This window comes from Orcinus orca, chromosome 1 (genome assembly GCF_937001465.1).
Source record: "Orcinus orca chromosome 1, mOrcOrc1.1, whole genome shotgun sequence".
Lineage (NCBI taxonomy): Eukaryota > Metazoa > Chordata > Mammalia > Artiodactyla > Delphinidae > Orcinus > Orcinus orca.
Window position 1 is genome coordinate 181,468,100 of NC_064559.1, and position 27,790 is coordinate 181,495,889.

The 27,790-nt window shown below is 42.1% G+C and overlaps 2 protein-coding genes and 1 long non-coding RNA gene across 3 annotated transcripts; 2 read left to right on the top strand and 1 right to left on the bottom strand.

The window, feature by feature from the left end:
* Nucleotides 1-418: 418 nt before the first annotated feature.
* Nucleotides 419-7,557, top strand: MYCBP (MYC binding protein). Its single transcript, XM_004266427.3, has 5 exons — nucleotides 419-547; nucleotides 741-813; nucleotides 4,648-4,696; nucleotides 4,937-5,066; nucleotides 6,335-7,557. The coding sequence occupies exons 1-5, from the start codon at nucleotides 464-466 to the stop codon at nucleotides 6,377-6,379; spliced, it is 381 nt and encodes a 126-aa protein (XP_004266475.2). The 5' UTR covers nucleotides 419-463; the 3' UTR covers nucleotides 6,380-7,557.
* On the bottom strand, nucleotides 7,467-10,813 carry LOC125960693 (uncharacterized). Its single transcript, XR_007470621.1, has 2 exons — nucleotides 10,416-10,813; nucleotides 7,467-8,634 (listed from the first exon to the last, which is right to left on the bottom strand). It is a non-coding gene; the product is annotated as an uncharacterized LOC125960693 (long non-coding RNA).
* Nucleotides 10,814-10,895: 82 nt separating this feature from the next.
* On the top strand, nucleotides 10,896-27,340 carry RRAGC (Ras related GTP binding C). Its single transcript, XM_004266425.3, has 7 exons — nucleotides 10,896-11,242; nucleotides 12,937-13,140; nucleotides 14,108-14,307; nucleotides 16,820-16,934; nucleotides 18,103-18,245; nucleotides 20,245-20,393; nucleotides 24,628-27,340. Exons 1-7 carry the CDS (start codon nucleotides 11,006-11,008, stop codon nucleotides 24,777-24,779), a joined length of 1,200 nt encoding a protein of 399 aa, XP_004266473.1. The 5' UTR covers nucleotides 10,896-11,005; the 3' UTR covers nucleotides 24,780-27,340.
* Nucleotides 27,341-27,790: the final 450 nt, after the last annotated feature.

The window sequence follows — 27,790 nt, forward strand, 5'->3', positions numbered from 1 at the left end:
TCCTCTAGCCATTGGAAATCCAAGGGTTGCCCTCGTTAGTGCGCCCTTTTTCAAGATGGGGGTCGACAAGCCAGCACACACACGCTGCCAGAGCTCCGGAGGTCCTAGTTGAGACAAGTCCGCCCACTCCCGGTGTCAGGAGATCCCAGTCTCTAGAATGAGTTCTAGTGCTCCAGGCTCAGTAGGCCCCGCCCCCTGGAGCCCCGCCCACCTTTGGCCCCACTGGACACTTGTCCGGAGTTACCAAAACCCAGCCTCCTACTAAGTAACCGAAACTCTGCGAGAACCGGAAGAGGAAGGAGGAGTGCTGCTTTGCTAGACAGAGGGGCGGGCGTACGCAGCCTCCTTGGGCTCAGCTCACTATGGGGCATTCAGAGCGTCCTGGTCGCCATGAAAACGGGCCACACCCCGGCGGTCCCGAACCGTGGTTCGCAAGTGCGCAGGCGCGTGCGCCCTTCCGCGCATGAGCAGTGCTGCTCCGAGCCCTCCCGCCACGGTCTCCGGCGCCAGCTACGCCGCTGCCGCTGTCACTATGGCCCATTACAAAGTGAGGGGGCGCGGCGTGGCTGGGGGCGTGCGGGCGGTAGCCAGCCGCTGGTCGGCTTGGGTGGGAGTGGGGGCGCGCGCGCAGGTCTGGGGGGCTTGAGGTGGCGAGGCGGAGGCGGCGTTGCTGGACTCCCAGCGCCTTCTTCCTGCTCCGGCCCCCGGGCTTCGGCCACTGACCCGCCGTGTCTCCTCAGGCCGCCGACTCGAAGCGCGAGCAGTTCCGGAGGTACTTGGAGAAGTCGGGGGTGCTGGACACGCTGACCAAGGGTGAGCATGGGCCAGGAGAAGGTTTCTCGTGACCTCGTCGTGCTCCTCGGCGCAGCGCCCCAGACGGGCCGTGGCGTGGGGCAGGAGGGGAACAGGTGGAACTCGTCCCGGGTTCAGCGAGGTGGGCCTCGGGGTTCAGCGGGGACCGGCTCACGCCTGGCTGCCGGCCGCCGCCGGGGTTGGGTAGCCTCGCACTCGCTACCGCTCTCGCCGCAGGGAGTGAAACTCTTGCAGCTGTTGTGAAGTCCCTCCAACTTCCGTTGCTTTGCCTTGAGCAGCCGCAGTGAGCATGTTTGCTAAAGACCTTGAGAGCCCAACTCCTCCCTCCTGACACTTTTTTCGGAGCCCTCAAAATCCTGTACAGAAACACTTTCCTTTGAACAAAGGGCAAGTGGGGGAAATGACCAGGTTTGAAAGCGGGCTACAAAGTAGCTAAGTGAACCTAATCCCCGAAGTAGCGGTTTGGCTGTGGCTTTTCAACGGAACCCAGTTTCGTAGTCTGTATCAATTGCTACTTTGTGCAGATTTCACAATTAAAGTAGAATCACAGTTTAAAGAGCTTGAGGGCACATCAAAACGGTTATATTGTTTTCACTTTTAAAAATGGAAGCTGTTACACTGTATCTCTTACTCTGGGGTTCAAGATCTAAGTAGATGAATAAGGTGCTTGAAACTGGAGGGTTCCAAGAGGTAGTGTGGGTACTGCTTACTTCATTAGCTAAGCCGTAAGGCGAATGCCTGTTATGTATCATTCAACTCACTGGCTGGAACTTTCTAGGGTGCAGAACAGAGAAGTTGGCAGGGGTGATGATCTGGGTCCCTACGAGAAGTACAGTAAATATCTGGGAAATAATTTGGTAACTGCTCTTTGGCCAGAAGCAAAAGTTAGGAGAAAATTCTGGGAGAATAACAACTCTGGGTCTTAGCAGAATGCAGGGCTTTTAATTCCCAAGCATGGGCTGGTAATTTTGAGTTGCTACCTTAGGTTCAGGTACCAGTTTCCTATCTCTTTGCAAATAAGTTTCAGTAAACATTTAAGGGACTACATGAAAGCACTTGTGCTGTCATCTGGGGAGGTATCACAGACTCTTGGAATTTCATCGACCTCCCCCACCCCTCAAAAAACTCCACAAGCGCACTTCTTTCATTTAACCATTTTATTCAGGTGTCTGTTCTAGGCACCGGGGATAAAACAATGGGGGAAAAAAAAAGTCCCTGCTCTAAATGAACTTATATCCTAGTTGGGGGAGACAGATAAACCATAGTTTCAACCAGCGGTAAGTGTTATGAAAAAAACATAGCAAAGTAAGGGCATAAGGAGGATGGGTGTGCCATTTTATATAGGGTGGTGAGGCAAGGCCTCTCTTAAGACATTTGAGCAGAGACATGAGTGAAGTGTGATGTTGAGTTTCAGGAGGTATAAGGAGGCCAGAGTGGCTGGATGGAGTGAATGAAACATACACTGGTAAGGACAGAGAAGTGATGATAGTGGGAGGTAAATGAAGATATTCAGCCTTGTGGCCATACATGGATTTTCCTTCATGAGAGACTGGAAACCACGAGAGGCTTCTTTTCCCTTACTGACATCTACTGGTATTCCTTCTCAACTTTCCTAGATTTCCAGTCTCCTAAGTAACATCAGACAACAGAGTATCTACTGATATGATCTATTTAAAGTTTGATTTTGTGTACTTTACACAGATTTAACTTATAATTTTTATCCAGCTTATTTCCACGTTAAAACGCTAACATTAAAACGCGATGGGGGCTTCCCTGGTGGCGCAGTGGTTGAGAGTCTGCCTGCAGATGCAGGGGACACGGGTTCGTGCCCCGGTCCGGGAGGATCCCACATGCCGCGGAGCGGCTGGGCCCGTGAACCATGGCTCCTGAGCCTGCGCGTCTGGAGCCTGTGCACCGCAACGGGAGAGGCCACAACAGTGAGAGGCCCGCCTACCGCAAAAAACCAAAACAAAACAAAAAAACAAACGCTATAGGGATGGCTAAAGATAAAGATAAGTCATTTGGAAGAAGAGGCATTTTAGTTATTTTGAGCACTGTATCAACCTCTAAAAATCCTGGCTGCTAAGGCAAAAAGGGAAACACTGGGTATAGAGTTCTTGTCTGTTTAAAAGGAAGTATATTTCATCTATAGAAAAGCACAGGAAACTTGACATTTACATTAGGTTCTGTAATTATCAACCTTGTAACTACTACTGACAGAAACTTAGAAGCTAAAAGAAAGGGTAGGGGAAGAAAGGGTAAGAGTATTCATGTCTTATAAAGTTAGAATTTGGTAGAGATCAGTGGAAATTAATGGAAGAAGAAACAGAGGCTTGAGTACATAGTTTCAAGAAAAAGGTAATAAGTAGAGGAATTAAAGTGTACTGTAACACTGAAAGAAGAGGGAAGGAGAGGAGAGGGTAGTGATGATGTAAATATGCCAATTTCTCAAAAAACAGTGCTGTAAGTACGTTTAGAAGAGTATCAGAACTTAATGTAAGTTGTTAGTATTAGTTGCCCATTTGATTTTTTTAATACTGTCTATATTTGAAGGGTTATTACAACTCTAAAAAAATAAAAGGGGAGCATGTAAGTTGGTTTATGAGGTGTTCTTAAACTGGGGTCTAGATATGCACATTTTTTTGTGTGTAGATAGAGTTTTTTGTCTTTGATCAGATTTTTCAAAGAGTTCCGTGCACAAAAAAATTAACCACTGGTTTAGAGAGATTTTTACTTGAGTAGTATATCCTAGAAGGAATGTGTTCAATAATAAGATGGAAAAGATAGTGCTGACGTGAACTATTGGATATGAAACCACTAAAGTATATATTTTAATACTGATTTGAGCGTGTTGATTACTGGTAAAGTTTTTGGTTGGTAGTTGTTTAGCATGTTGTGTGTGAAACTTCATTCTTGAAGAACATTTTTGAATTCAGACCTTCTTCCTTCCAACAGTTAACCATAGCCCTGTTGATTCTCTACAGAGTTTTTCTCAAACATATCTACCTTGTTTTCATCCCTCTATCACTCTAGTGCAGGTCACTCTCTCCCTTTTTTTTTTTTGGCTGCGCCACGAGGCACGCGGGATCTTAGTTCCCCAACCAGGGATTGAACCCGTGCCCCCTGCAGTGGAAACCCAGAGTCCTAACCACTGGACTGCCAGGGAATTCCCAGGTCACTCTCTTTAAACTGGATTACCGTATCAGCCTCTTAATTGCTGTTCCTGCCTTTAAATCCTTGTCCCACTTGTCTGTCTTCCACACAGGAGTCAAGAGTGATCCTGTCACTCCCCTGCTTATAACTGTTTAATTATATGCCATTTTGTTCTTAGGACCAAGGCCTGACTGAACTTGCAGGATCCTCTAGTCTCCTCCCTAACCACCTTTCCAGCTTCCTTTCCTGCCCCCCTTTTCACAACTCCATCTAGACACACTTGAATTTTCAGTTCCTCAATATGTTGTTCTTTTGCCCCTGGCCTTCCCTTTTTATCTGAAACCACTGCTTAGGTCTCAGGTCTTATTTCTCTTTCTTGGGGACGCCTTCCCTGGTGCCCTGGGCTGAGTTAGGTGTTCTTCCAATATGCTCCTATAACCCATTACCCTATACTGCTGCTTGATAGTCTTTTTTTGGCTAGTTCCTTGTTTATCTTTTGCACTAGACTGTAAATTCATTGAGAGCAGTGACCTTGTCTGTCTTCTTCACCATGGTATGGACAGTCCTAGCAATGTGCGTGGTGTATAATAGACACTCAGTATTTACTGGGGTATGGAATATAATTTCAGCCATTTTAATTTAAGACTTTAATTGTTGTTTTTTCTGCTTTTTGATTTGCAGTTTTGGTAGCCTTATATGAAGAACCAGAGAAACCTAATAGTGCTTTGGAGTATCCTTTTCATTTTTCAAGTCAGAAAAAGGCCTTTATTTTTTTGAACTCCTATATTTTCACACAGATAATAACCTTTAAAATACTTTTGATTACTGAAAAAATTACTTTGAGTATTTGGATTTTGATCTCTGGGTAAATATTTGTGGTAGGGTGGGGTAACTCTCATCAGAGAATTATTTCAAAAGGCTATTTCATTAGTTTCATTGAGCTCAGGTAAATTCTTAACTTTTATATTAGTTTTTTAAAGCATCACTTAGGAGCTGCCACCCCAGAAAATCCAGAAATAGAGCTGCTTCGCCTAGAATTGGCAGAAATGAAAGAGAAATATGAAGCTATTGTAGAAGAAAATAAAAAACTGAAAACAAAGGTAAAATTTTTGAAAGAATTCATATTAAAAATAATGTCACCTTTAATGATTATATGACCAAAACCTCACTAAGATGGACAGTAGGGGAGGGAGGCAGGTGAATATCAATCTCAGTTAACTGCAAGGCCAAGCTGATGCCCTGTCTAGAAAACCACAAGCAAACTGTAACTAGGATGAGCAAAGTGTGGTCAAGAAGAGGTTCTTGGGAACCTTCATCGACAAAAAGGTGAAAATATTGGTTAATGATTAGTGGTTTATAAGTAAATGGAGATTTCTTAGTCTTAGGCAGTTGACTTAATAGGTCGATACAGGGCCACTGCTTTGCTAATGGAACCCCTTAGATTGTGCAGTGCACAATCTGCACAGTCACGTGGTGGCCCTGTAATGTGTTAACTCTGTAAACTTGTTTGCACTTAACCTCGGTACATTTGCTTGCCCTTAATTTTGTCTGTTGCTGAAGTTTTTTCTTTGTTTAGGCTTCCGTGAGAATTTTCATAAAGCTCAAACTAGTCAACTCTTAAGTCTTTGAGGTTTTACCACATCTGAATCACATAATGCATTTCACGTGACTCTAGGCATTTCTCACGATGTGTTTTATCTTCTCAGCCTTGTGAGATAAGTCACACAGGTGCACAGACCATTTTGTAGGTGAGGAAACTAAAGCACAGTGAAGTCTAATTAGCTTCTCAAATCTGACAGCTAACTGGAACAACTCAAATCTTAGCACAGTGTTGCAGCAGACCCCAGCTCGGCATAACAGAAAATTCAGTGTCTGAAATTATCCAAGATCCCACAGTGTGTAGATGCCACACAACTTTTTGGCACCTTTTAAGTCAAAAGCGTTAGCTGCTCCTCATTGACTGGCTAGATTAATGTATGTCACATAATTCTTTTTTTCTGCTTTTTAGGAGAAAGTTCAGTAAACTTATGGTGGAGAGAAAGAATATGGTGGCTTATACCTTACTAGAAGCCACAACATCTTTGGGAAGATATATATTATTGCATATCAAGTACTTGTGTAGTGCAGTCATGAATGGGAATTAAGTTTTAGTTTCCCAGTAGTTTTAAAGGTTTATTTAAAAAGAACTTTCACTAGGTTTGATTATATTAAATATTAAGATCACTGAGTGGTTTAAAAAGGATAGGATTTTAATATAAACTTACTGATTCAGTAATTAAATTGAATAGTTAACTCGTTTTGTTACTATTAAGTTTTTTACCCAATTTAGAATCAAATTCACCTAAACTCCTCTGTCTTTGCCCCATAGCTTGCTCAGTATGAACCACCTCAGGAGGAGAAGCGTGCTGAATAGGATTCTTCTCAGTTGAAAAGACACTGAAAAATGGTTTTGTATGACTTGAATAGTTTGTATAGTATATAATCTTTTCTGAACAGATGCTATAGTACTCTTTTAATGTTAAATTCACCTATCACACTTTAACTGTTATAAACACATATACTTAGAATCACCAATAAAAACTCAATATAACTTTCTTTGGGTCTTAAAAGCAGGAGAATCAAAAGGGAATCCTGAAAAAACATCTAAACACAGCCATCTAATTCATTACCTTAAAAGACATTCTGTTTATTAGTCTGACTAGGAATGATGGTACTGGTTGTATTTTAGCCAAGGAAGTTTAGCATGGAGCTATTCCTTGGTTTAGTTCAGGATATGAACACAGGTACAGTCATTCTTTAAAATGAAGATGACACTGTTGTTTATATTCTCTGTAGGCAGCTGGAGAGATCTGTGTGACATAAGATACTGTTGCATGGGGTCTCATGAATCTTCTGCTCTTGTTTATATAATGTGGAACAAATGACTCTTCTTTGCCACCACTTTGCCTTAGATAACTGTGTGTGTGCCAGTGTGAACTCTGACACCACATTTCCTTCTATGCAATCATGCCCTATCTGATAATGTTGCCTTGCTTTACTGTGTGCTTCCGTGGGTCCCAGTTGCACATTGGCCTTTCTGTGTTGTTTTTCAACTTGCTATAATAGCAGTTATCCTGATTGTAATTTATATAACTTTAAAGAGAATCACACTGTTCCCCTGCCTTACTTGTTGCTTAGCCGAACACAGAACAGAGGCAATATAAAATTCTGGGTTCACGCACAAGCTGGGACAAGAAGGGGAATGAGCCATATATCGTGGAAAATTATAGTTTGCGGGTATAATTATATAGTGCTTTTTTCCCTCAAAGTATTTTTCTAGCCTTGAATTCATTTTATCTTCATTATCCCTGTGAAGTAGGTAGGCAAGTATGAGGGGAGGTGGGGTGCTGAATTTTTAGGCCAAAGACTGATATAAATACAAATTATTTACTAATTGTAGAACCTTGGGCACATCAGTTAATTGCTCTGAGATTCACTTTCCTCATCTGTTAAATGGGAGTAATATCTGTGCTGCCTACCTCACAGGGTTGTTGTGAGGGTCAAATGGAATGTATGTGAAAGATTTGTAAATGGTAAAGCACTATATTCTTGTTTGTTAGTTCTTTTTCCTTTCTTGGAACACCTACAGTCAGATGTTTTGTGTTACTGATCCCTTATTTTCCTTATTGACTGACTAGCATTATTAAGTAGTAGTCCTGGGCTTCCCTGGTGGTGCAGTGGTTGAGAGTCCCCCTGCCGATGCAGGGGACACGGGTTCGTGCCTGGGTCTGGGAGGATCCCACATGCCGCGGAGCGGCTGGGCCCGTGAGCCATGGCCGCTGAGCCTGCGCGTCCGGAGCCTGTGCTCCGCAACGGGAGAGGCCACAACAGTGAGAGGCCCACGTACCGCAAAAAAAAAAAAAAAAAAAAAAAAAAGTAGTAGTCCTATTTCATGTATTCTGTCCCTATTGTTAGAGAAATGTCTTTATTTTTTGGTGAAAACACACATAGAAAACAAAATCCAATGAAAGCTGGTTTAACTAGCAAAAGCCTCAGCACCTTCTGGAAACTGTGACCAAGCCAATCATAAGGGCATTTTAATCAGTCATGTTGGCAGGAATGTGGCAATTGTCTGTGCCTCTTCTAGTCACAAGTTTGTTTTTGGAGGGGAGTCAGATACAGTTGGAAGAACATTTACTTGAATTGGTTTATGTTTTACCGGTTCGAGTGCCTCTTACATGGACAGCAGTGGGCTGCGTGCTAGGTGTTATAAAGGTGAATGACTTGAAGTTAGCTTTAAGCCACGTATATAACCAACTACAATGTGGGACAGGATGTGCTAAGAACCATAAATAATAATAAAACATGGCCCCATGGGAGTTTTGGAAGAGAGGGAGACTTGGCTTCCTTAAGCAATTGGTATGACAGTCCCTTTGTGGACAGGCAAGTAGAAATTTTTTCTGGCAGCCAACCCTCATTTGCTTTTTTCCCAATGGGACTGGTATTAATATTTATGTAAGTCAAATGACTGTCTCTTGTACCATCCTTTTGAACAGAATGGCAACCTGTGGGTTGGATAATCAGACCTTTTGGGGGAACTGACCTGCTTAAACTGCTGTATCAGTCAGTGCTATGAATTCAGGGTCAGCCTGGCCTCTGGAGGTCCTCTTCAACATTTCTAGCAAGGATCTGAATGAAGACAGTATACAAGAAGATGCTCAATGGAGTAAAAAAGGATCCAATCTATTTAGTTCCTGTTTGTTTCAGCTGCCTTATCTATAAAATGTAGATTTCGTTATCTTGCCTACCTCACAGGGTATTGTAAGGATCAAATTAAACATAATGGATGTAAAAGTACCTTGCAAATTGTAAAGGACTACATATGGGTCAGATGGTAGTAATGCTAATTCTCTAAGTGCCACAAAGTTGGAAGGGCTGGTTGGTAGACTATATTGAAATGAGCTTGAAAATGATCAACAACTTGAAGTACCTAAACTTCGCAGCCTAAGCCAAAAAGTTGAAATATCAAGTCTTATATTTAGGTTAAAAAATGTAGCTATACAAGTTTAGTCACTAGGATTGCTGACAAAGTACTAGTTCCAGTGACTATCAATGTGAACCACTTATACTCCATGTATATTAAAAAAAAAAATCCATTCTGGAAAGCATTAATAGAAATATTGTCCAGGTGCTAAACAGTCACCCTGAAGGCTGTATTGGTCAGTATTGCATTGTAGGTGTCAGACATTTGATGGATGTTGACAAGCTCAGTTGCATATAAAGGAGAGTGCATTTGAAACTATAAGGCTGTGCTGTCCAATACGGTAGCCACTAGCCACATCTGGCAATTAAAATTAAACAAAATTAAAAATTCAGTTCCTCAGTCACACTAGCAACAATTGAGCAGTGTAGATGTAGAACATTTCTATCATCACAGGAAGTGCTATTGGACATTACTGTAGAAGGAATGGCTGAAGGAACTGAGTATGTTTAATGTGGAACAGAGAAGACAGTGGGTAATGAAGACTGTAATCTAATATGTGAGGTGCTGTCGTGAAAAAGATGATGACCACTGCTTATAGACTCTGGTATGTAAGCGCCAGGGAGTGTGATTTTTGACCTGAATAAGAGACTTTTAAACAAAGTTTTACCACAGTGGAATTGGATGCCTGTTGAGATAGTGAGCTCTCTTCCCTGGCATCTATTGAAGTGTATGCTGCATGTCTATCAGTCAGAGACACTGTAGAGTGGATTCTCTTTAGGTGAGAGGTTGTACTAGATGACCTCTAAGTATGTGTCCTACCTTTAACTTCGACGTTCAGACAGAACCAAGTCCCAGATTTGCATACATGCTTTCCCTTCACAATCAAGAAGTTAGTTTCCTTGGAAGATCAGTACCACCACCCATGCCCCCTTCAGGAAGAGGATCCTCTTTTGTCAAATTTCCAATTCTAAAGCCTGACTGAAGAGTAAAAATTCCTCTAGCTTTCCCAAACATTGGTGATAAGCATTTGCTTTGGTTTGCTTTCTTTATTCATTCCTTTGGTTTCTGATCTGAAGGAGGTCATAGAAGATGCAATGTTCTATGGGTGGACAGGATTACTGAAGAAGTAGACTTTGGGTGGGGAGGAGGGGGAATCTTGTCCTGATGAGTGTGAAGTGGCAGGAGTATTCACTGTCAGTGATTTGCTGAAGAAAGAGGATAAGACATTCTCCCTTGCTTGCACTTGCTTTCCTATCAGGGTCCAGTTACCTGCTAGAACGACCTATCTCACCCATGACTCTGCCTTGGTTGAGGCTTTGCCCTCACTCTGGCTGGCTCCTCCTCCATACCTTTGCACATCCCAACCATATCCATCCTTCTAGAACTATTCAGACGCCAGCTCCTTAGAGATGCGTCCACCCAACTCTCGAGCATTTTTATCTACCTTTGACCTTACGATTTGATATCTCGTACGGAAGCTACTTACGCAGAGGTCCGATCCCCATTAATCTTGGAGCAACTTGAGGGCAGGCAGGGTCCAAGGCGGTTCCAGTTCTGTGCCCCTTGTGCCCCAGGACTTCGCGGGCATCAATAAATACTGGTTGGGCGAGCACAATAGTAGTAGGAGAACAGTCAATTCTCTCAAGTGCCCAGAGAGCATCTCCTATTGCGATGGCCTCCGGAGCCCGGAAGAAAGTAGGAGAGCGGTGAGGAGCAAGGTACGTGGCTGGGCAGGGCCGAAGTGCGGGCTGGGGCGGAGGGCAGAGGGCTCAGGGCTCAGTCGGGCCGGGCCACCCTCCTCGTGACTCCTCCTCCCCCCTCCACGGCTCCGAGTCAGGTGATTCCGAGCACGTGACGGGCACCACCTACCTTGCTGCTCCCGAGTGGCAGATCGGGCGGCCAATGAGGGGCCGGGCCCGGGCGCCGATCCTATGAGAGCCGGGCTCCGGGGGGCGGGCCGCATGGCGGTGGCGGCTGCCGGGGGCGGTGGCGGCGGCGGCGGCGGCCTGGGGAGGCGGCGGCCTGGCTCGGCCTGGCGTGGCCTGTCAGGGCGCGGGCGGCGGCTGCTCCAGCACCATGTCCCTGCAGTACGGGGCGGAGGAGACGCCCCTCGCCGGCAGTTACGGCCCGGCGGACTCATTCCCAAAGGACTTCGGCTACGGCGTGGAGGAGGAAGAAGAGGAGGCGGCAGCGGCGGGCGGCGGGGTTGGGGCGGGGGCCGGCGGAGGCTGTGGCCCGGGGGGCGCTGACAGCTCCAAGCCTAGGATTCTGCTCATGGGGCTCAGGCGCAGCGGCAAGTCCTCCATCCAGAAGGTGAGTGGGGCCTCGCCGGCCCCTCCGCCCCTCCCCCTCCCTCCTCTACCCGGGGGCGCGGGTGGCCGCCGGGGGGGAGGCCCCGAGGAGGGCGGCGGCCGGGCTGTCCCAGCGCACTTTCTCTTCTCCTCCGGTGAGCAGAGCCCGGGCGCGGCCCTCGTCGGGACCCCGATCTTGGAGTCCACGCCCAGGTCAGCCGAGGCCGACTGGGTCCCCGCGCTCCCCGAGTGGCCGGAGCGAGGCAGGTGTCCGTGGCACCGCCCGGGACCTCGCCTCCTGGGACCCAGCCCTTGTGCCATTCACGAAACTGAGACTTGCTCCCCGGTTCTAACTTGGAGAACTTCCCACACTCCCTCCCCGGACCCGGTTGTGTTTGTGCCTCTCACTTCAGGTGATCTGAGTTTTCAGGGCTTCCCAGGTGAGCCCCAGGGAGCAGCGTCAGAAAGAGTAATGACTAACTCTTTGGCCTTTGTAATGACTCCTCTTGTTACTAGTACGAAGGAGACTTCACTGTGACATTTGTGGGATTTGGGGGCTGTTCTTCCACCTATTTTAGTACTTGTGGCCCGGTGAGTATAATTACTAGTGATTTTCCCCCGTTTGTGAGTGGCTACAAAAATTTTGAGACCTGGAGAATATTTGCAGACCTTTGTCAGTTCATGTGCTTTCACTTGGGGAATGTCGGGAACGGATGGAGGGTTCCTCACTTTTTAATAAGGGGGAAATAGAGGCAGGGTTGACCTCCTTCATCAGCCATGGCTCTTACACACAAAGTGAGCTGGCGATAAAATGCTAGATACCTGGCCTTTTGCCCTTTCCACTCTGTTGCAGAGGTCTCTCCAAAATAAATCTCTGCATGATATTCTGTAGACATGATGTTTTTAAGAAGTAGTCTTCCACATGTAATGGATTACTGTGTTTTATTTATCTTTTACCTTTACAGCAAAATCTGAGTACATTTATGGTAGGTTTTTAGCAAACTGATTTTAATTCTTTTCACTTGTTACTCACTATCTAAGCCTTGGGAGTAACTATCCATTTTCCTCATCTAGAAAGTAACAGAGAGGCAAATTAGTTTTGTGTTAGAATTGTATAGATTGTGATAATTTTGTTTCTTAACAATTGCCTTTACCATTTATTTGGGAGCTGTCTTTTCCCTGTCAACTCCCATTCTTTCCCCTCCCCACATATATTCCTTCTCCCTCAATATGTCACTTTCTGCTTGGTATAATTTGCCTTTGTTTCATTTCTTCCACAAGACTGCAAACCCATTGAGGGCAGGGTCCAGTCATTTTCATTTCTGATTACTTCTCAGAGCCTGATAAGTTTTCATTGAACAAAACTGCTTAAACTTTATAAGTTTTCATAATCTTAAGGCAGATTTTGGCAGAATTGATAGTTTTACAGAAAAAAAATCAAACTGAAATGAGAGACATTGCTACTGATAGTATTGAATACAGACAGAAAATAGCAGAAAAGTTTCAGCTTTTCTGGTGATTTGGTTTCAGTAATTTGGTGTCTTCTGTTAGAAGTTAAAGGATAGTGGATACCAGTGGATACACCATTCACTTTTTACCTCTTTTAAAATTTTTGCTATAGGATCAAGTTCTTTAAATTATGTTAATTCAGGGTGGAGTTCTGTATTTTAAATAAAAATTGGAGTAGTCATTAAATTGTTTTCTTTATTTTGACAGGTGGTGTTTCATAAAATGTCACCCAACGAGACCCTCTTTTTGGAAAGTACCAACAAGATTTACAAAGATGACATTTCAAATAGCTCCTTTGTGAATTTCCAAATATGGGATTTTCCTGGGCAAATGGACTTTTTCGACCCTACTTTTGACTACGAGATGATCTTCAGGGGAACAGGAGCTTTGATATATGTCATTGATGCACAGGTAGTTAGAAATGATAATGTTTACTTTTCTTCTTTGGTGATGGAAGATGTAGGGACAAAGGAAAGTTGTTTATTTGTCATGTGCTTCCTGCAGCTTATTTCTTTGCCAGTAGATTCCCTAACAGTGCGAGAGATGTACCTGCAGAGGTGCTTTGGGAACAGGCATGCCATTGTACAAGTACAGAATATCAGATGACTAGGAGATATGGTTTATATCCCTGAGTTCTAGTTAGTGAGCAGCGTCCCGTTTTTGTTAATAGTAGATATTGCTGTACTCTGTTAACTATTACAGTAGTGATGTCACTCACTGAAAAGGTCTCATCAGTGCCCATAATATAAGAAGGAATGTGAGAACTGAGTCAGTAAATATTAAAGTGAATAGTTTCTTTAGTTGACCAAGTAGGGTTTAGCCCAAGGAGCACTTATTGAGGGCCTAGCATGTGGCGGGCACTCAGACTAATGGGATGTGTCTCCATCCTTAAGAATCTTACTTTTTCTAATCTTAAGCATTAGTTAGGAATGCTTTCTGAGTGACAGGATCTGTAATGGCTGCTTTCATATACATGACCTAATTAATGTCTTCACAAAACTGGGAGGTAGGTACTGTAATTCCGATTTTATGGATAAGTAAACTGAGATCACGGAGTTTAAGCAACCTGCTTAAAGTCACACATCTAATAAATGGCAGAGCTGGGATTACTTTAAAAATTCTATTGGGAAGAAGTGTCCATTTCCCATTTCTTTTCCTTATATTATCAGTATTAAAAATTACAAGCATTAACTTGGTAGTTGAATTCTTTATCTTGAGCGATTGAAGATCTGTTTAGTGGTATAAGTTAATGTATTTGGATGTTTGAATATTTATGAATAATTAGGATAATATATTTTCTGTGGTTGGGGAAAGAGGTAGTTTGAGGCTTTCTTAACTTAAGATTTCTTTTTAAAAAATATTTTGTTCTGACTTACAGGATGACTACATGGAGGCTTTAACAAGACTTCACATTACTGTTTCTAAAGCCTACAAAGTTAACCCAGACATGAATTTTGAGGTTTTTATTCACAAAGTTGATGGTCTGTCTGATGATCACAAAATAGAAACACAGAGGGACATTCATCAAAGGGCCAATGATGACCTTGCAGATGCTGGGCTAGAAAAACTCCACCTTAGGTAACAACCTGTGTGTTTGATATGAGAGCCCTGAAAAGTGTGTAAATGTATTCCCATCTCTGTCATTACAAACACGTAGCTCTCTGTTACTGGTATACCCTTCCCAAATCTGTAATGTTTTTGATCTCTTTGTTGTTGAATTCAAGCAGGTTTGGGAGCCTAATGTTATTGAGACGTTACTTTCCCCCTTTTTTGCATTTTCCCAGAGGTGGAAGTCATGTGAAGTGTGTTTCTGTAGGTGTGTTTACAAATTCATCTCGAGAGACTGGAGTCAGGCTGTTTCCTCATGGCATAAATCTGCTTTGGGGCTCCCCTCTCTTGGTTTCATTATTATTATTTTTTTTTCCTTCTTGCCTCGGTTCAGGGAATCTCTGTCGCATTTGTTGTAAAAGTCTGTAGCTTGAGCTTTCACAGTGTCTGTTTCAGTAGGAAGAGCTTTTTAAAGAGGGTACACTTTAATGTCTGGACTGTAATGTATCTTGTTTATGTTTTTTAAAACACGCTTTTATGAATCTCTAAAAATTGGGTTAAGTGAGTGTATCTTATCAAGTTTAAAGAGCTCTCAAGTTTAAAGAACTGCCGATTCGTAATTAAATATTAAATTATTAAAGAACACCTATTAGATAGGATTGATGACTTGTGTACTTGTGTTCTGAAAGTGTATAAGAAATATTTCCTACATCTTATTTATTTATTTTTTTATGGTTTAGGTAGAAATGACTAATAAAAAGTACCCAAGAAAATGTTCTTTTGATGATATAAACAGCTTAAAGGGGAAGCAGGCGAGAGACAAACCATAGCTATTTCCTTATCCCTGGTCTGTTATAATGACTTCTCTATAGGCTCAAGCCAACCCCCATTTTTCAACCCCTAATATTCTCTAGGGCCTCTGGCTCCAAGATCCTTCTGTTATTCTCCTAGGAAACCACATAGAAAAGTCTCATTGACCTCTAGCCTGGATTAAAATATGTGCAAGTAATTCAGGCTTTAAAAAAATTCAGCAGTATTTGTAGGAGAAAGTGAAAGTATCTTCCCATAAAATTCTTCAATCTTATTCTTCCACCATGAATGATGGATTTTAAGCCATGATTGTCCTGTGTTCTCCAGTGCCCATGGGAACCCTTCTGGTCCTCTTAACACCATGTCTGTGTCCCTTTCCAGGGCATCCCGCCTCATTGGTACGCACCATCCCTTTTTCCAGTTCTCTGTGGGGCCCTAGGCCTTGTTAACAGCATTAAGCTTTATTAATAACTAGCAGGCCTATGGATGAGGCTGTATTTGATTTCCAATTTCCAGAAACTTAGCTTACTATAAAGTGCCCTGTGGCTTGGAGGTTCTTCCCTGCCCCCATCCACCTCCAAGCCTCATAGTTCCTGCAGGACCTTCTCACGTTGCCAAAATATTCCTTTGACCCTAGTGCCTGTGGGGGGATCATCTTGGTCTCACCTGTGCCATTGTTCTGACATCTAGATTAGAGCCCCATCTAGGTTAGCTTCTTAGGTGAGCTCTTTGAAAGTATCTTTAAATTAGGTACAAAGTGTGATATAAACAGTTATGTGTCTCTGACTTTGTAATTTGTGTTTATAATTATATAATGGATACAACTTTATAACGAAGAGTATATTCCCTGAGTGAAAAAGTAGGTACAATTGACCACACTGTTATTGTTAAAGGTCTCTCTCTCGCAAATACGTGTTTTGTTGAATCTACAAATTTACTTCACTGTGCATCCTCTTAGGCCTCCAGATAGCTGTTCCATTCTCTCTAGAGCCCCTGCTCTCATCCTCCATAATATGTTATTTACATAAATTCTAAGCTCCAGTTTTATTCATTCATTTATTCACCAAATGTTTATGAGCACTCTTCAGGGTAGTGGGCCTGCAGCTGTGAGCAAGGCTGACAGAGTCTCTGTCCTCATGGTGCTTATATTCTGATGAATGAGACAGCTCAGAAGCATTTATAAATAAATGTATAGTATAATTTTAAGTGCTTACCAGTGCTGTGAAGAAAAACAAATTAGGGGAAAGGCGTTGAAAGTAATGGGTACAGGGGTACTATTTTAGGTAGGGGGGTCAGGAGGGAACTTTCTGAAGCGGTAACATTTTAGTAGAGACCTGTATTGTATTCTTATTTAATGAATGTCACCTATCTCCTATGAGCTTTCTCTTGGTTTTTATCTTGGTTTTTGTCAGTTATGGGCTTAAGAAACCAAGGTTTTTGGATCAGATTGCAAAGACTTAGGTGAATATTCAGGTTTCTGCATCTGAAAATGCTTTCCTGTGTACTGCCTCAATTGCCCTCTGTGTAAATGCAATAAAGGGATGGAGAGCTACAAGCCAGGTGGGGAAACTGCATTTGTCATCTTTCATGATGGGTATGGTACACAAGATAAAGAGGCTGTATTGGAACTTACGGAAATCAAATGTTAAGAAACTTAAAATTCTATGTATCATGATAATTGTCACTGGACTTAAGATTTTTCAAATTAATCAAACTATGTTGTGTTTTTCAGCTTTTATTTGACTAGTATCTATGACCATTCAATATTTGAAGCCTTTAGTAAGGTGGTGCAGAAACTTATCCCACAACTACCGACCTTGGAAAATCTATTAAATATCTTTATATCAGTAAGTGAGCTATTTAATTCACTGTAGTTTCTGGTTCCGTTTTTGTTGAATATATTTGTGTTATCAAGTTCTCCAAAAAATTGCTGGAATTAGTCTGAATCAAGCTTAAGGACTAATAATACAATTAAGTGTAAAGTAAGTAATAAAAACATATAAAAAATGGCTTGAGGGCTTCCCTGGTGGCGCAGTGGTTAAGAGTCCGCCTGCCGATGCAGGGGACACGGGTTCGTGCCCCAGTCCCGGAAGATCCCACGTGCCGCGGAGCGGCTGGGCCCGTGAGCCATGGCTGCTAAGCCTGCGCGTCCGGAGCCTGTGCTCCGCAGCAGGGGAGGACACAACAGTGAGAGGCCTGCGTACCGCAAAAAAAAAAAAAGGCTTGAGTTATTTTCTGAATTTTTTTCCTTAATACTCACTTTTTCTTGTTTTAAAATGGCCTGATGAGAAATTTTCTCATGCTTTCTGAATTAATATCTTCATGGTATCTGTTTCCTGAAGGAAGAGTAGAAAGTAGGGTAGATTGGGTTTTGGGAATTGGACTTAATCTCTGCCTTATTGGAGGTCACATTGAAAAATTGATCCTTTCCTTGCTAACTGTAATCTGTGTCATATTTCACATTACTTATTTTGAGGATTCAGCTTAATAAAAAAGGATATTTTTCCAATAAATTTAGCATTCAGCCACTATATTTCCCAAACATTTCTTTGAAGGACTCAATGTATAGTGATCCCCAATTCTTTGGGCTTTTTGGGTTATGCTAGATGTTGACGTGAAACATTCTTTGCCACATCAAGCCTTTCTGGTAGCAAGGTCATTTGAATCAGAGATTGTTTATTGCCCCAAAAAGGATTATTGAAAATGTAGCATGGCTTGATTTTTGGAGATTTTTTTGGGTGTGTGTGTGGCATCTTAGGAAATAATTCATTTAAGTAAAGAGGATGAAGAAAAAACAAATTTGGTGCGATTATGTCAGTAAATCAGAGCAGAGAAATAATTCCACTTTTATTCTTTGGATAAGAGATGTGTCTCCTAAGCAAGTACTATTTGCTCTTTTGGTTTTAGGTTGTATAATTAAAAATGCTCTTGGATGTTAATCAGTGATTCAAGATCTTTGATAAGTTTACAAATTGTGATTCTTAAAAAATGAACACTCAATTTTGTTTTTTCAAGAATTCAGGTATTGAAAAAGCTTTTCTCTTCGATGTTGTCAGCAAAATCTACATTGCAACAGACAGTTCTCCTGTGGATATGCAGTCATATGAACTTTGCTGTGACATGATTGATGTTGTAATTGATGTGTCTTGTATATATGGGTAAGTCGTACATATATATTTCTGCAAGATCTCAGATACGGGGAAGACTACCAGCTTGATTTGTCAGGGGGATTAATTTCTGAGGCGTCTAGCAAGTAGTGTATGAAGTAGAATTGTTCTGACCATAGTGCTTCAACTTGGAGCATGATTTCTGTGTGGGTGGGCTGCTGGGTCTTACTCCTTCAGCATAGGTGGATAAGACCGGTGTGACTAGTGCCAGACTCACTATCACTGAAAGTTTCACCCGCTATTATTTGGGGGGTTTGTACTGTGTCTTCTCACTACTGCAACTTAGCTAGATCAATAAATAAGATTAATTTATTTAAAACACTCTGAATAACAAAGTATGTACTGGTTCCTAATTTAATCTCAGGTTTTGTGGAACTGAGGGATCCTTAATCTTTCAGAGAGCTCAGAAACAAGGAAATCAGAATTCTGGATGTCAGAAGAACTTATAAACATTTGACCTATACATCTAAGTTTCCAAAATAAGTCTCTAAAATATAAACTCTTGTTTTATGCATATTTACCACACTCTATACAGAAATTTGTAAAAGCTGGCAAAGAAGTGATTTTGTAGAATAACCCAGAGGATAGGTGAAAACTTTGGTGAACTTACTGGTGTTTCAAAAGCCAGTAACCTCTGCAGCCTCTAATAGCCCTGATTCATCTCATGTATTAATGTCAGTCCTCACAATGCACTTTCTCGATGCTCTGACATTACCTTTGCTTTCTGATACCTGTGTCCTTTATCTGTTGTTCCTCTCTGCTCCACCTAGTCTAAATTCCTCTTTCATCTCTCTGTCCCTACCCTTTACCTTGCTCTCTCCGCCTAACCTTGTCAGTGTCTTTGTCCAGCTGCCTCTGGGTAGGAGAATGCATTTGTGTTACCTCTTCTTTACCTGTCTATTCTTGTCTTGCATTCCTGTCTCTTTTTCAGTTTTGTGATTATATGCTCTCCTTTGTTTTTATTCTTTCCACAGTGAAAATGAGATTTTGTCCGTAGGTTATGCAGAAGAGTTTCCTGTTCCTATTCCTAATTTTAAAAATGGATGAATAGAACATTCGCTTTTTCTTTAAAAATAAATCAAATTTTCATAAATCAAATTTAGTTATAAAGTTTATTTTCAGTATAAGGTACACTGTAAACTACATTATATATGATAAAGTGCATTATAAAAAAGAAGAGAAATAGCCATTTGTATTCTTAACACAATACATGTGTGCAATTCGGTATGCTTTATTGAAGTTCAGTTTGCTGCTTATTTGATATTTTTTTTTTTTTTGGCTGCATTGGGTTTTCATTGCGCACGGGCTTTCTCTAGTTGCGGTGAGCAGGGCTACTGTTTGTTGCAGTGCGCGGGTTTCTCATTGCAGTGGCTTCTCTTATTGCGGAGCACGGGCTCTAGGTACACGGGCTTCAGTAGTTGTGGCATGCGGGCTCAGTAGTTGTGGCTTGCGGGCTCTAGAGTGCAGGCTCAGCAGTGTGGTGCACAGGCTTAGTTGCTCTGTGGCATGTGGGATCTTTCTGGACCAGGAATCGAACCCATGTCCCCTGCGTTGGCAGGCAGTTTCTTAACCACTGTGCCACCAGGAAGTCCTGCTTACTTGACTCTTGATTTACGTTTTTTGAATGGGACCGTATTTATTGATTTTAGTTCTTGTATTTACTCCTTTTTCATTGATGGCAGTTTTCATATTTCAGGTCCTTCTTTATTTGTAGAGGGTGTCAGCGCCAATTAGTGTGAGGGAATGTTGGAAACCTGCTGTGTTCCATGCATCCTAGGTGAAGAAGGTGATGTGAGCGCATGGAATGAATACTGCAGCATGGGTTGGGCACCCATAGCTAAACACAGCTTCTGTTCCAATAAGGGAGAGCAGGCATTCTCCTTTCTCAAAAGACTTCCAGGAAACTGGGTGGAAACCCTTATTGTTGTGCAAATGTGACAAAATGCTGAGTTGGGAAACCTCTAATGGATGATACTTTGTTTTAAAACAGGTTAAAGGAAGATGGAAGTGGAAGTGCTTACGACAAAGAATCTATGGCCATCATCAAGCTGAATAACACAACGGTCCTGTATTTAAAGGAGGTGACTAAATTTTTGGCACTGGTCTGCATCCTTAGGGAAGAAAGTTTTGAACGAAAAGGTAATGCATTTTAAAAAGATTTCTTTAAGTTCTTTGTCATAATTTCTTAGGTTCTTGAAAGCAAGAAAAAACAATATTGCAGTGTTAGAGGATTTACCAGCTCAAACTCCTTTTGTGCCTTCCCGTCCACGTACAGTGCAGACTTTCTCCTGCCTTCTTTTGGTCTTTTATTTTAAATCAAGTTTTTTATTCCAGCCTCTCTCATTTTACATCCTTCCATTACCTGTCTTAACTGCCTACGGTTTGGCTTCCACCTGAACCAGTCTGCTGAAGCTGTTTGAGAGGTTACTAGGTCTTTTTCTTGCTGCATTCAGTGGCCTTTTCTCATTCTGTGGCCTCTTCAGGCTTCTGAAGCATGTGCTGTCAATCCCTCCTCCCTCAAGCTTTCTTCTCTCTGCTTCCCTAAAGCAGAACTCTCCGGGTTCTTCTATGTGTTTCTCTCTCTGACCACCTGTCCTGTTTCTTCTGTTTTTCTTTTTCTGAGTGTTCTTCAGAGCCAGGTCTCCTGCTCGCTTCTTCACTTAATTCTCCTGGTCAGCGCATCTCATCCATGCCTTCAGTTAATCTTCTCTGTGTAGTTGATTGAAAAATTCACCTCTCCAACTCTGGCTTGGGCCTGTGTTTCCATCCTGTGTTTGGAGCTATTAGTAAGACATCTTCACTTAAATATTTTATCTTGTCCATGGTGTCAAAAACTGATGAATATTTTCCCCTTTGTTTCACGACCATCCCAGCTACTCTACTTCTGTTACTCGTTGCGCCATTTTTCTGGTGTCCAAGCTTAGCTATGTGCAGTCAGGTAATCGTATGGTGTAATTGCCCATGAGGCTCTTGCAGATCATCTCACAGAGAGCATTCTGTGTTTTCCTTTTTCTGTTCTTTTCCAGTGTTTACATTCAGTTTTCACCAAATCTTACCATTTGTTTCTTGGAACTGTTTCTCGGGTGTCCTTTCCATTTACACTGTTGGTGACTCCAATCCAGGTCCTCATTCCTCCAGCCTGTGGTGCTGCATTCAACATATATATTAATGGCTCAGCATGTATCATCTTTTATTCTAAAGGCAGACTAGGTTTCAGAAAATTCCTTTTATCATGTTATTTAACTACTCAAGGATCTATAGTAACTCTTTTTCACTGCAACAAGTCCCTGCTTTTCTGCTTGGGTTTTGTGATATTAATTAATATTGAATGAATTAATATTATTTCACTGATGTTGATATTAATGAAATATTTTAGATATACAAAGTGTTTTGGGTACAACAAAAATGTGAGTATTCACCTTTGAGCTTAAGAACTGAAACATGACAAATACATATTTGTCTTCTGTGTGTTCTCAGTTGAAACCCCCTCTTGCGCTCTGTTGAATGTAGTGTTTTCTTTTTCCTGTGCATGATTTAGTCTTTCACTTCATATCTATCCTTAAACAATATAGGGTATTGTGTATCTTTGTGTAAATGATGTCCAAATGTAAGTTGTCTTCTGCAAGTTGCTTGTTTCTCTTCATTCAAGATTGTTTTTGAGAATTACCCGTATCGATAGATGTAGCTCCAGTTCGTTCATTCAGTTGTCACTGCCACACAGTAGTCTATGGATTGCATGTACCACAATTTATATTCTTCTTGCTGGACATCTAGATGATTTTTAAGATTACAAATAGTTTTGCCAGAAATGCTCATGAACAAGTTTGCCTTTGCACATATGGAGAATTTCTCAAGAGTAATAAGTATTTAGGAGTGGAATTTATAGAGGACATATGTCTTCAGCTTTATTAGGCATTATTGAATTGCTCTCCAAAGTGGCTTTATTTTCACCCCAGACAGTGCTTTGTGGGAGTTCTTGTCACTTCATGTTCTTGATAATGTTTGATATTGTTAGACTGTTTAGTTATTGTCAGTCTGGTAGGTGTGAAATGGTATCTCATTTGGCTCTGGTTTTTATTTCTTTAATTACGGGTTAGAGCAAGCATCTTTTTCACTGCAGGTACCCTTTTATGTCTGTTCAGGTGTCTTCTCTGGTAATTTATCTGTTCGTATACTTTTATCTTTTTTGTACTGTGTCTTTTTTGTACTTAGGAGTTCTTTATTTTTCTCCATTCTAATCTTTTTTTGTTTTGCGGTACGCGGGCCTCTCACCGTTGCGGCCTCTCCCGTTGCGGAGCACAGGCTCTGGACGCGCAGGCTCAGCGGCCGTGGTTCACAGGCCCAGCCGCTCCGCGGCATGTGGGATCTTCCCGGACCGGGGCACGAACCAGTGTCCCCTGCATCGGTAGGCGGACTCTCAACCACTGCGCCACCAGGGAAGCCCTCTCCATTCTAATCTTTAAAAATTTAAAAAACTTTTGGCTATGGAAATTTTCAGATATACACAAAAGTAGACTAGCACAGCGATTCCATGTACCCATCTCCCTGCTTTCACAGTCATCAAGACATGGTCAGTCTTATTTGCTGTATATCCTCCTCACAACTAAATTATTATCTTTTGCTCTTTTGTTGTGGAAACTATCAAACATAAAAAAGTAGAGAAAATAATGTGAGGAACCCCTTTTTATCTATCACCCAGATTCAACAGTTATCAAAATCATAGCCATTCTTATTTGCTTGCTATACCTTTTCCCCTGCTGGGTTATTTTGTTTTTGTTTTTTTTTGTTTTGCGGTACGCAGGCCTCTCACTGTTGTGGCCTCTCCCGTTGCGGAGCACAGGCTTCGGACGTGCAGGCTCAGCGGCCATGGCTCACAGGCCCAGCCGCTCCGTGGCTTGTGGGATCCTCCCAGACCGGGGCACGAACCCGTGTCCCCTGCATCGGCAGGCGGACTCCCAACCACTGCGCCACCAGGGAAGCCCCCTACTGGGTTATTTTGAAGCAAATCTCTAACATCAAATCATTTTGTCTATACAGATTTCAGCAGGTGTCTGTAAGAGGTAGTGCGCTTTTTAAAGCATAGCAGTATTACCATCAGTAGTTGTGTAAAAATACCCAAAAAAACAGTGATTTCATAATATCATCAAATATCCAGCCAGTGTTCACATTTCCTTGATTGTCAGTTTAATTTTACCATTTGCATAGAAGTCAGTTTTAATGTCGTTGAACTTATTAAAACTTTCATTTTTTTCCTGAATCTGAAGGACCTCCGTAATTTGACTCTAACCTGCTTATTCAGACTCCATTCTCAGTACTTTTCCCCAAAATTCTCTGCCCCTATCTCCAGCCAGACCAGTTTGTTTCCTGTTTTCCACCTGTGTGCTGTGTTTCCTCATTGCCAGCTCCCTGCTGTTGTCTTGTGATTCTGCTCTCCCTGCCTGCCTGATTAAATCCTGCCGGTATCCTCAGAGCTCTGCCTCACACCTGGAGCTTTCATTGCTGCTTTTGCCCTGCACTTGGCTCTCCCACCTTTGGACTTCTTTCACAGTAGTCATTTTAACATCAGATTGTTGTGATTTCTTTCTCGTGTGCTGTCTTTACGTCCCAGTATCCTCGAGGACGTAAGTCCTCTCTTTCTGCTCTGCCCTTCTCAGCACTGGCTTCTATTCTCAAGTTCTCCTCGTGATCTGGAATGGCTCCTGGAGCTCCAGCAATCTTATCCATATTCTGGACATTAAGGAGGAATGGGGAGGAATAGGGAAGTCTTCCTTTTAAGGAGACTTCACAGAAGTCTCACACACTTGCATTTATCTCAGTGGCCAGAATTGGTCATATGTCCATACGTACCTGTAGGGAGCCCTTTGTTTGACCGAAATCTTATTTGGAAGCCGGTTCATAGAGCAGATGAGGACGGAGCTGCCTTACCTCCCGTATAGGGGAAGCAGGCTTCCTGAGACTCTGCCTGATGGGCCTCTCTGACACCTCCCAACCCCATGGCTCTACTAAGCAGTTTGCAAAACTGTTCCAACTGTTCACTTCATCTTTTCTTTGGCTGCCTCAGAGACTTGTAAAAGGAAAAGCTTGATAAATCAAAAAGTATTTTACTTTGACTTTAGATTTCATTGTAAATTTTCTTAGCAAATTTGTCTTCCTGATTGCTTTTTTATTTACCCTGTTCACTTCCAGGCCCCAGAGGTAACCAGTGTTAACACTTGGGCATACGCTTCATCATGTTTCCAGTGTGAAGAATTCCTCAATTGGATATATGTTTTTAAATACATATCAATTATTTTTTTCCGTCACCAAATGTTTCCTAGTAGATAGTCTCACAGTTGACATTCAGGAGGCCTAATCTCCTTTTTCTCTCCTGCAGGTTTAATAGACTACAACTTCCATTGTTTCCGAAAAGCTATTCATGAGGTTTTTGAGGTGGGTGTGACTTCTCACAGGAGCTGTGGTCACCAGACCAGTGCCCCCAGCCTGAAAGCGTTGACACACAACGGCACGCCGCGAAATGCCATCTAGCCTGAATGCCGGTGGTCGGGGTCTGTGCCAGCTTATTCCTCACTCCAGGGTCAGATGCCATGTGCTACAGGACATGGAAGTTGCCGCTTGTGGGAGTCTGGTGCCTGTTGCACTAGAGACAAGGGGTAGAGTTTCTCATTTGGATGAAAACCCCTTCAACCAGTGGTGTGCAACTGAAGCTACTATTTCTTTTTTTTAAAAAAATGGCAAAAAAGAATTCTATAGACCACAGACCTCAAGTGTCTTTCTCCTCTTGGGGGTCCTACTTTAAGTAGTTGGGATATTTTGGACCTGGAGATAACATCACTTACCCATCCTTACCAGAGAATGTTGCTGTCAATTACCAGTTGAAAATAATAGAAAGAACTGAGTTTTTATATGCTTCGCTTAGATTTTCATTTGAGTAGTCTCTGAAAATCCTGCCTTGCTTAAGTTCTAACACTGCCTCTCAGATTTCAATTTTGGACCTTGCACACCTCAGACCTTCTAAATGCATTTGCTTGCTTACTCAGAAGACACATGGTCTGACTGCAGCAAAGGACATTTCTGTATTTGTTTCTGAGGAAATGAGAAAATTTTATGCTGCATCAAGTCAAGAGCAAGGCTCAACAGTGGCCGCTGCATTAGTTCCCTCGGAAGTGTTGAAGAACAAACTTTAAAACAGAAGAAAATTTTTGCACCTGTGTTTTGGGTACCAGATATCTGGGTTCTTGCTCCCACGTTAGATAAATGATTCTGATCACTGTAACAAAGGGAATTAAAAAAAATTTTGTTTTCCCCGCAATCTCCTCCTCTTAGGAGGGAAATGCATTATGTCACTGAATTATGTAGCTCACTTTTCTTTAAACTTGATACCAGCCCCCACATTCCTTTTATTCTAAGCTATCGAGATCCTTTAAGAGTTGCTGTTTTGTTGACCCTGAATGACCCTCAGGCGCTGGTGGACTGTCCACTGGGACTGAGGAGAGCACATTGGCACCACGACGTGTCGTTAAACATACTTCGTCTTCAGTATTCTGACGCCAAGTGTCAACTGTGGTACTTTCTTCACCTAGGATATTAATTCATAATTGTTTCTTTTTGTTGAAGGTTGATACCCTTTTCCATCGACTTAAACTTACACGTTATTTTTACTCCACATGCCCAGTAGTCATGTATTCCAAAGCCACTGGACCACTTGAGTACATAAGTGCCACTGTTTAATGAAATATGTATATTCAGGTCTGTAAACCTAACAGTGTGACTTGGAGTGCTTCCTGCAGACGATTCTGACTGTTGAGTATTTACATGGACCATGGTGATATCCAAAAAAAAAAAATGCTTTTATATTTATAGATTATTTCATTGAACTATATAAAATGGGTATCAATAAATGTATTTACTCCAGAATAAGTTTTTTATTTGCCTAAGGTAATAGAAGGTTGGGGTGATGGAACATTGGCTTGTCCCGCTCTGTCATCCATTTCTTCTTTTGCTGCCTCATATGGTTAAAATGCCTTATATTTCAAGACTTCAAGTTCTGTCCTGTTGCAGGAATTTCATGCCTTGTGTCCAGATACCACCTCCTGGCCCGTTTCTGTTTAGGGTAGGAGGTCTAGGTAAAAATGGTGTTTCATACCAACAGATCTCACTCATGGTGGGGAGTATCCAGGGCCTGGCATAATTAATGTATGATATCCAAACCAGGAAGTGGTTCAGGGGATGAGATGAATAGAATACACTATACAAAATTTGCACTGATTCCAGCTCATTTTTCATCAGTTTCTGAGATACTCATTATTGACCCTTCAATGTTAAGTTCTGCTTACATAGTTAGGTTGGGTCTCAACTGGTTGGAGTAAAGTATACATCAGTTTATAGAAAGGAGGGAAGTAGAGGTTGAAAGATCTTTAATTTCATGACTGGATTACTTTAATTTTAAAACAATTGGAAATCACAAAAATAGATTTTAAAAAAAGCTTAAAATACTATCTAATCCTGTATCCTTTTTCAAATTATGGGAACTGAGGTCCAGAGGAGTAAAGAACATTGTCTAGGGTAATAGACGGGATGAACTTGTTAAACTCCAAATCAGGATACTGTTGAGAGTGGAAGGGATGCCATTAATAATTATGCCAGAGCAATGGGTGTAAACTACGCTGGGTAAACAGGGGGCAACCCAGTCATAGATCTAGTTAGTAGTGAAGTGGGGGCCTGTGCTGCAGACCTGGCAGCCCAGTACTGCCTGCCTTCATCTCCAGCCTCAGGCTCCCATTGGCTCAATGGAGATGATGCCTCAAGATGAGTGTACCATGGCATATAGGTGCCCAAGAAATATTTTTTCGTACTACTGTGGAAAATTATAAATTCAGGGAGTGATTAAGGAGAACAGGTGAAAAGTGATGGAATAGAAATAAAGTGAATGAAGAAAGGGGACAACTCAGGAAAAGGAAATGGAAAAATCAGAAAACTATCAAGGAGGGTTTGCCTGAAATGTTTTGCATCTCAATGGGTGTTTATCTTCAACTGGCTACCTCAGAGAGCTGGGAGAGATGGTGAAATAAAACGTTTTAAATCTTTTGCAGCAGGGTGTTTGAGCTGTTCTACATACCACTACCTCTCCTGTTCACACACATTCATACACACATTCACACGTGCACGTGTGTACACACACAGACACGTATGTAATGATATCCCAATACAGAATGCTCAAGGTATTTGGAATTGTATTAATTTACCTCCTACGTTTAGAATTCTGTGTGTACACAGAGAAACAAGCAATTTTAAAGATAAAATTATGATTGTCACAAGTTTAATGTGTGTGATTCATGGGCTTTGTTAAGATTCTCTATCCTGTTTTGTTTTGCAAATGCCGAAAGCTCTTGCAGTTATATCCAGAAGAGGTTAATTAGTGGATATCATTATTGTTTTTCACCTAAGCTAGCAAAGTAACTTTAAACACTCCCCTTCTTTCCCCCAGAAACCCTGAAGGAACACAGTCTTCCAAGGGACTATAGGTGGCAGCTGGGCAT

What these genes read in the sequence shown, in the direction of transcription:
- MYCBP (XM_004266427.3), top strand. Translation starts at nt 464, where the DNA reads ATGAGCAGTGCTGCTCCGAGCCCTCCCGCCACGGTCTCCGGCGCCAGC. An exon ending in TCACTATGGCCCATTACAAA is followed by an intron (nt 548 to 740) that starts GTGAGGGGGCGC and finishes GTGTCTCCTCAG; the next exon opens with GCCGCCGACTCGAAGCGCGA. An exon ending in ATAAAAAACTGAAAACAAAG is followed by an intron (nt 5,067 to 6,334) that starts GTAAAATTTTTG and finishes TTTGCCCCATAG; the next exon opens with CTTGCTCAGTATGAACCACC.
- RRAGC (XM_004266425.3), top strand. Translation starts at nt 11,006, where the DNA reads ATGTCCCTGCAGTACGGGGCGGAGGAGACGCCCCTCGCCGGCAGTTAC. An exon ending in TATATGTCATTGATGCACAG is followed by an intron (nt 13,141 to 14,107) that starts GTAGTTAGAAAT and finishes TCTGACTTACAG; the next exon opens with GATGACTACATGGAGGCTTT. An exon ending in CTAGAAAAACTCCACCTTAG is followed by an intron (nt 14,308 to 16,819) that starts GTAACAACCTGT and finishes TGTGTTTTTCAG; the next exon opens with CTTTTATTTGACTAGTATCT.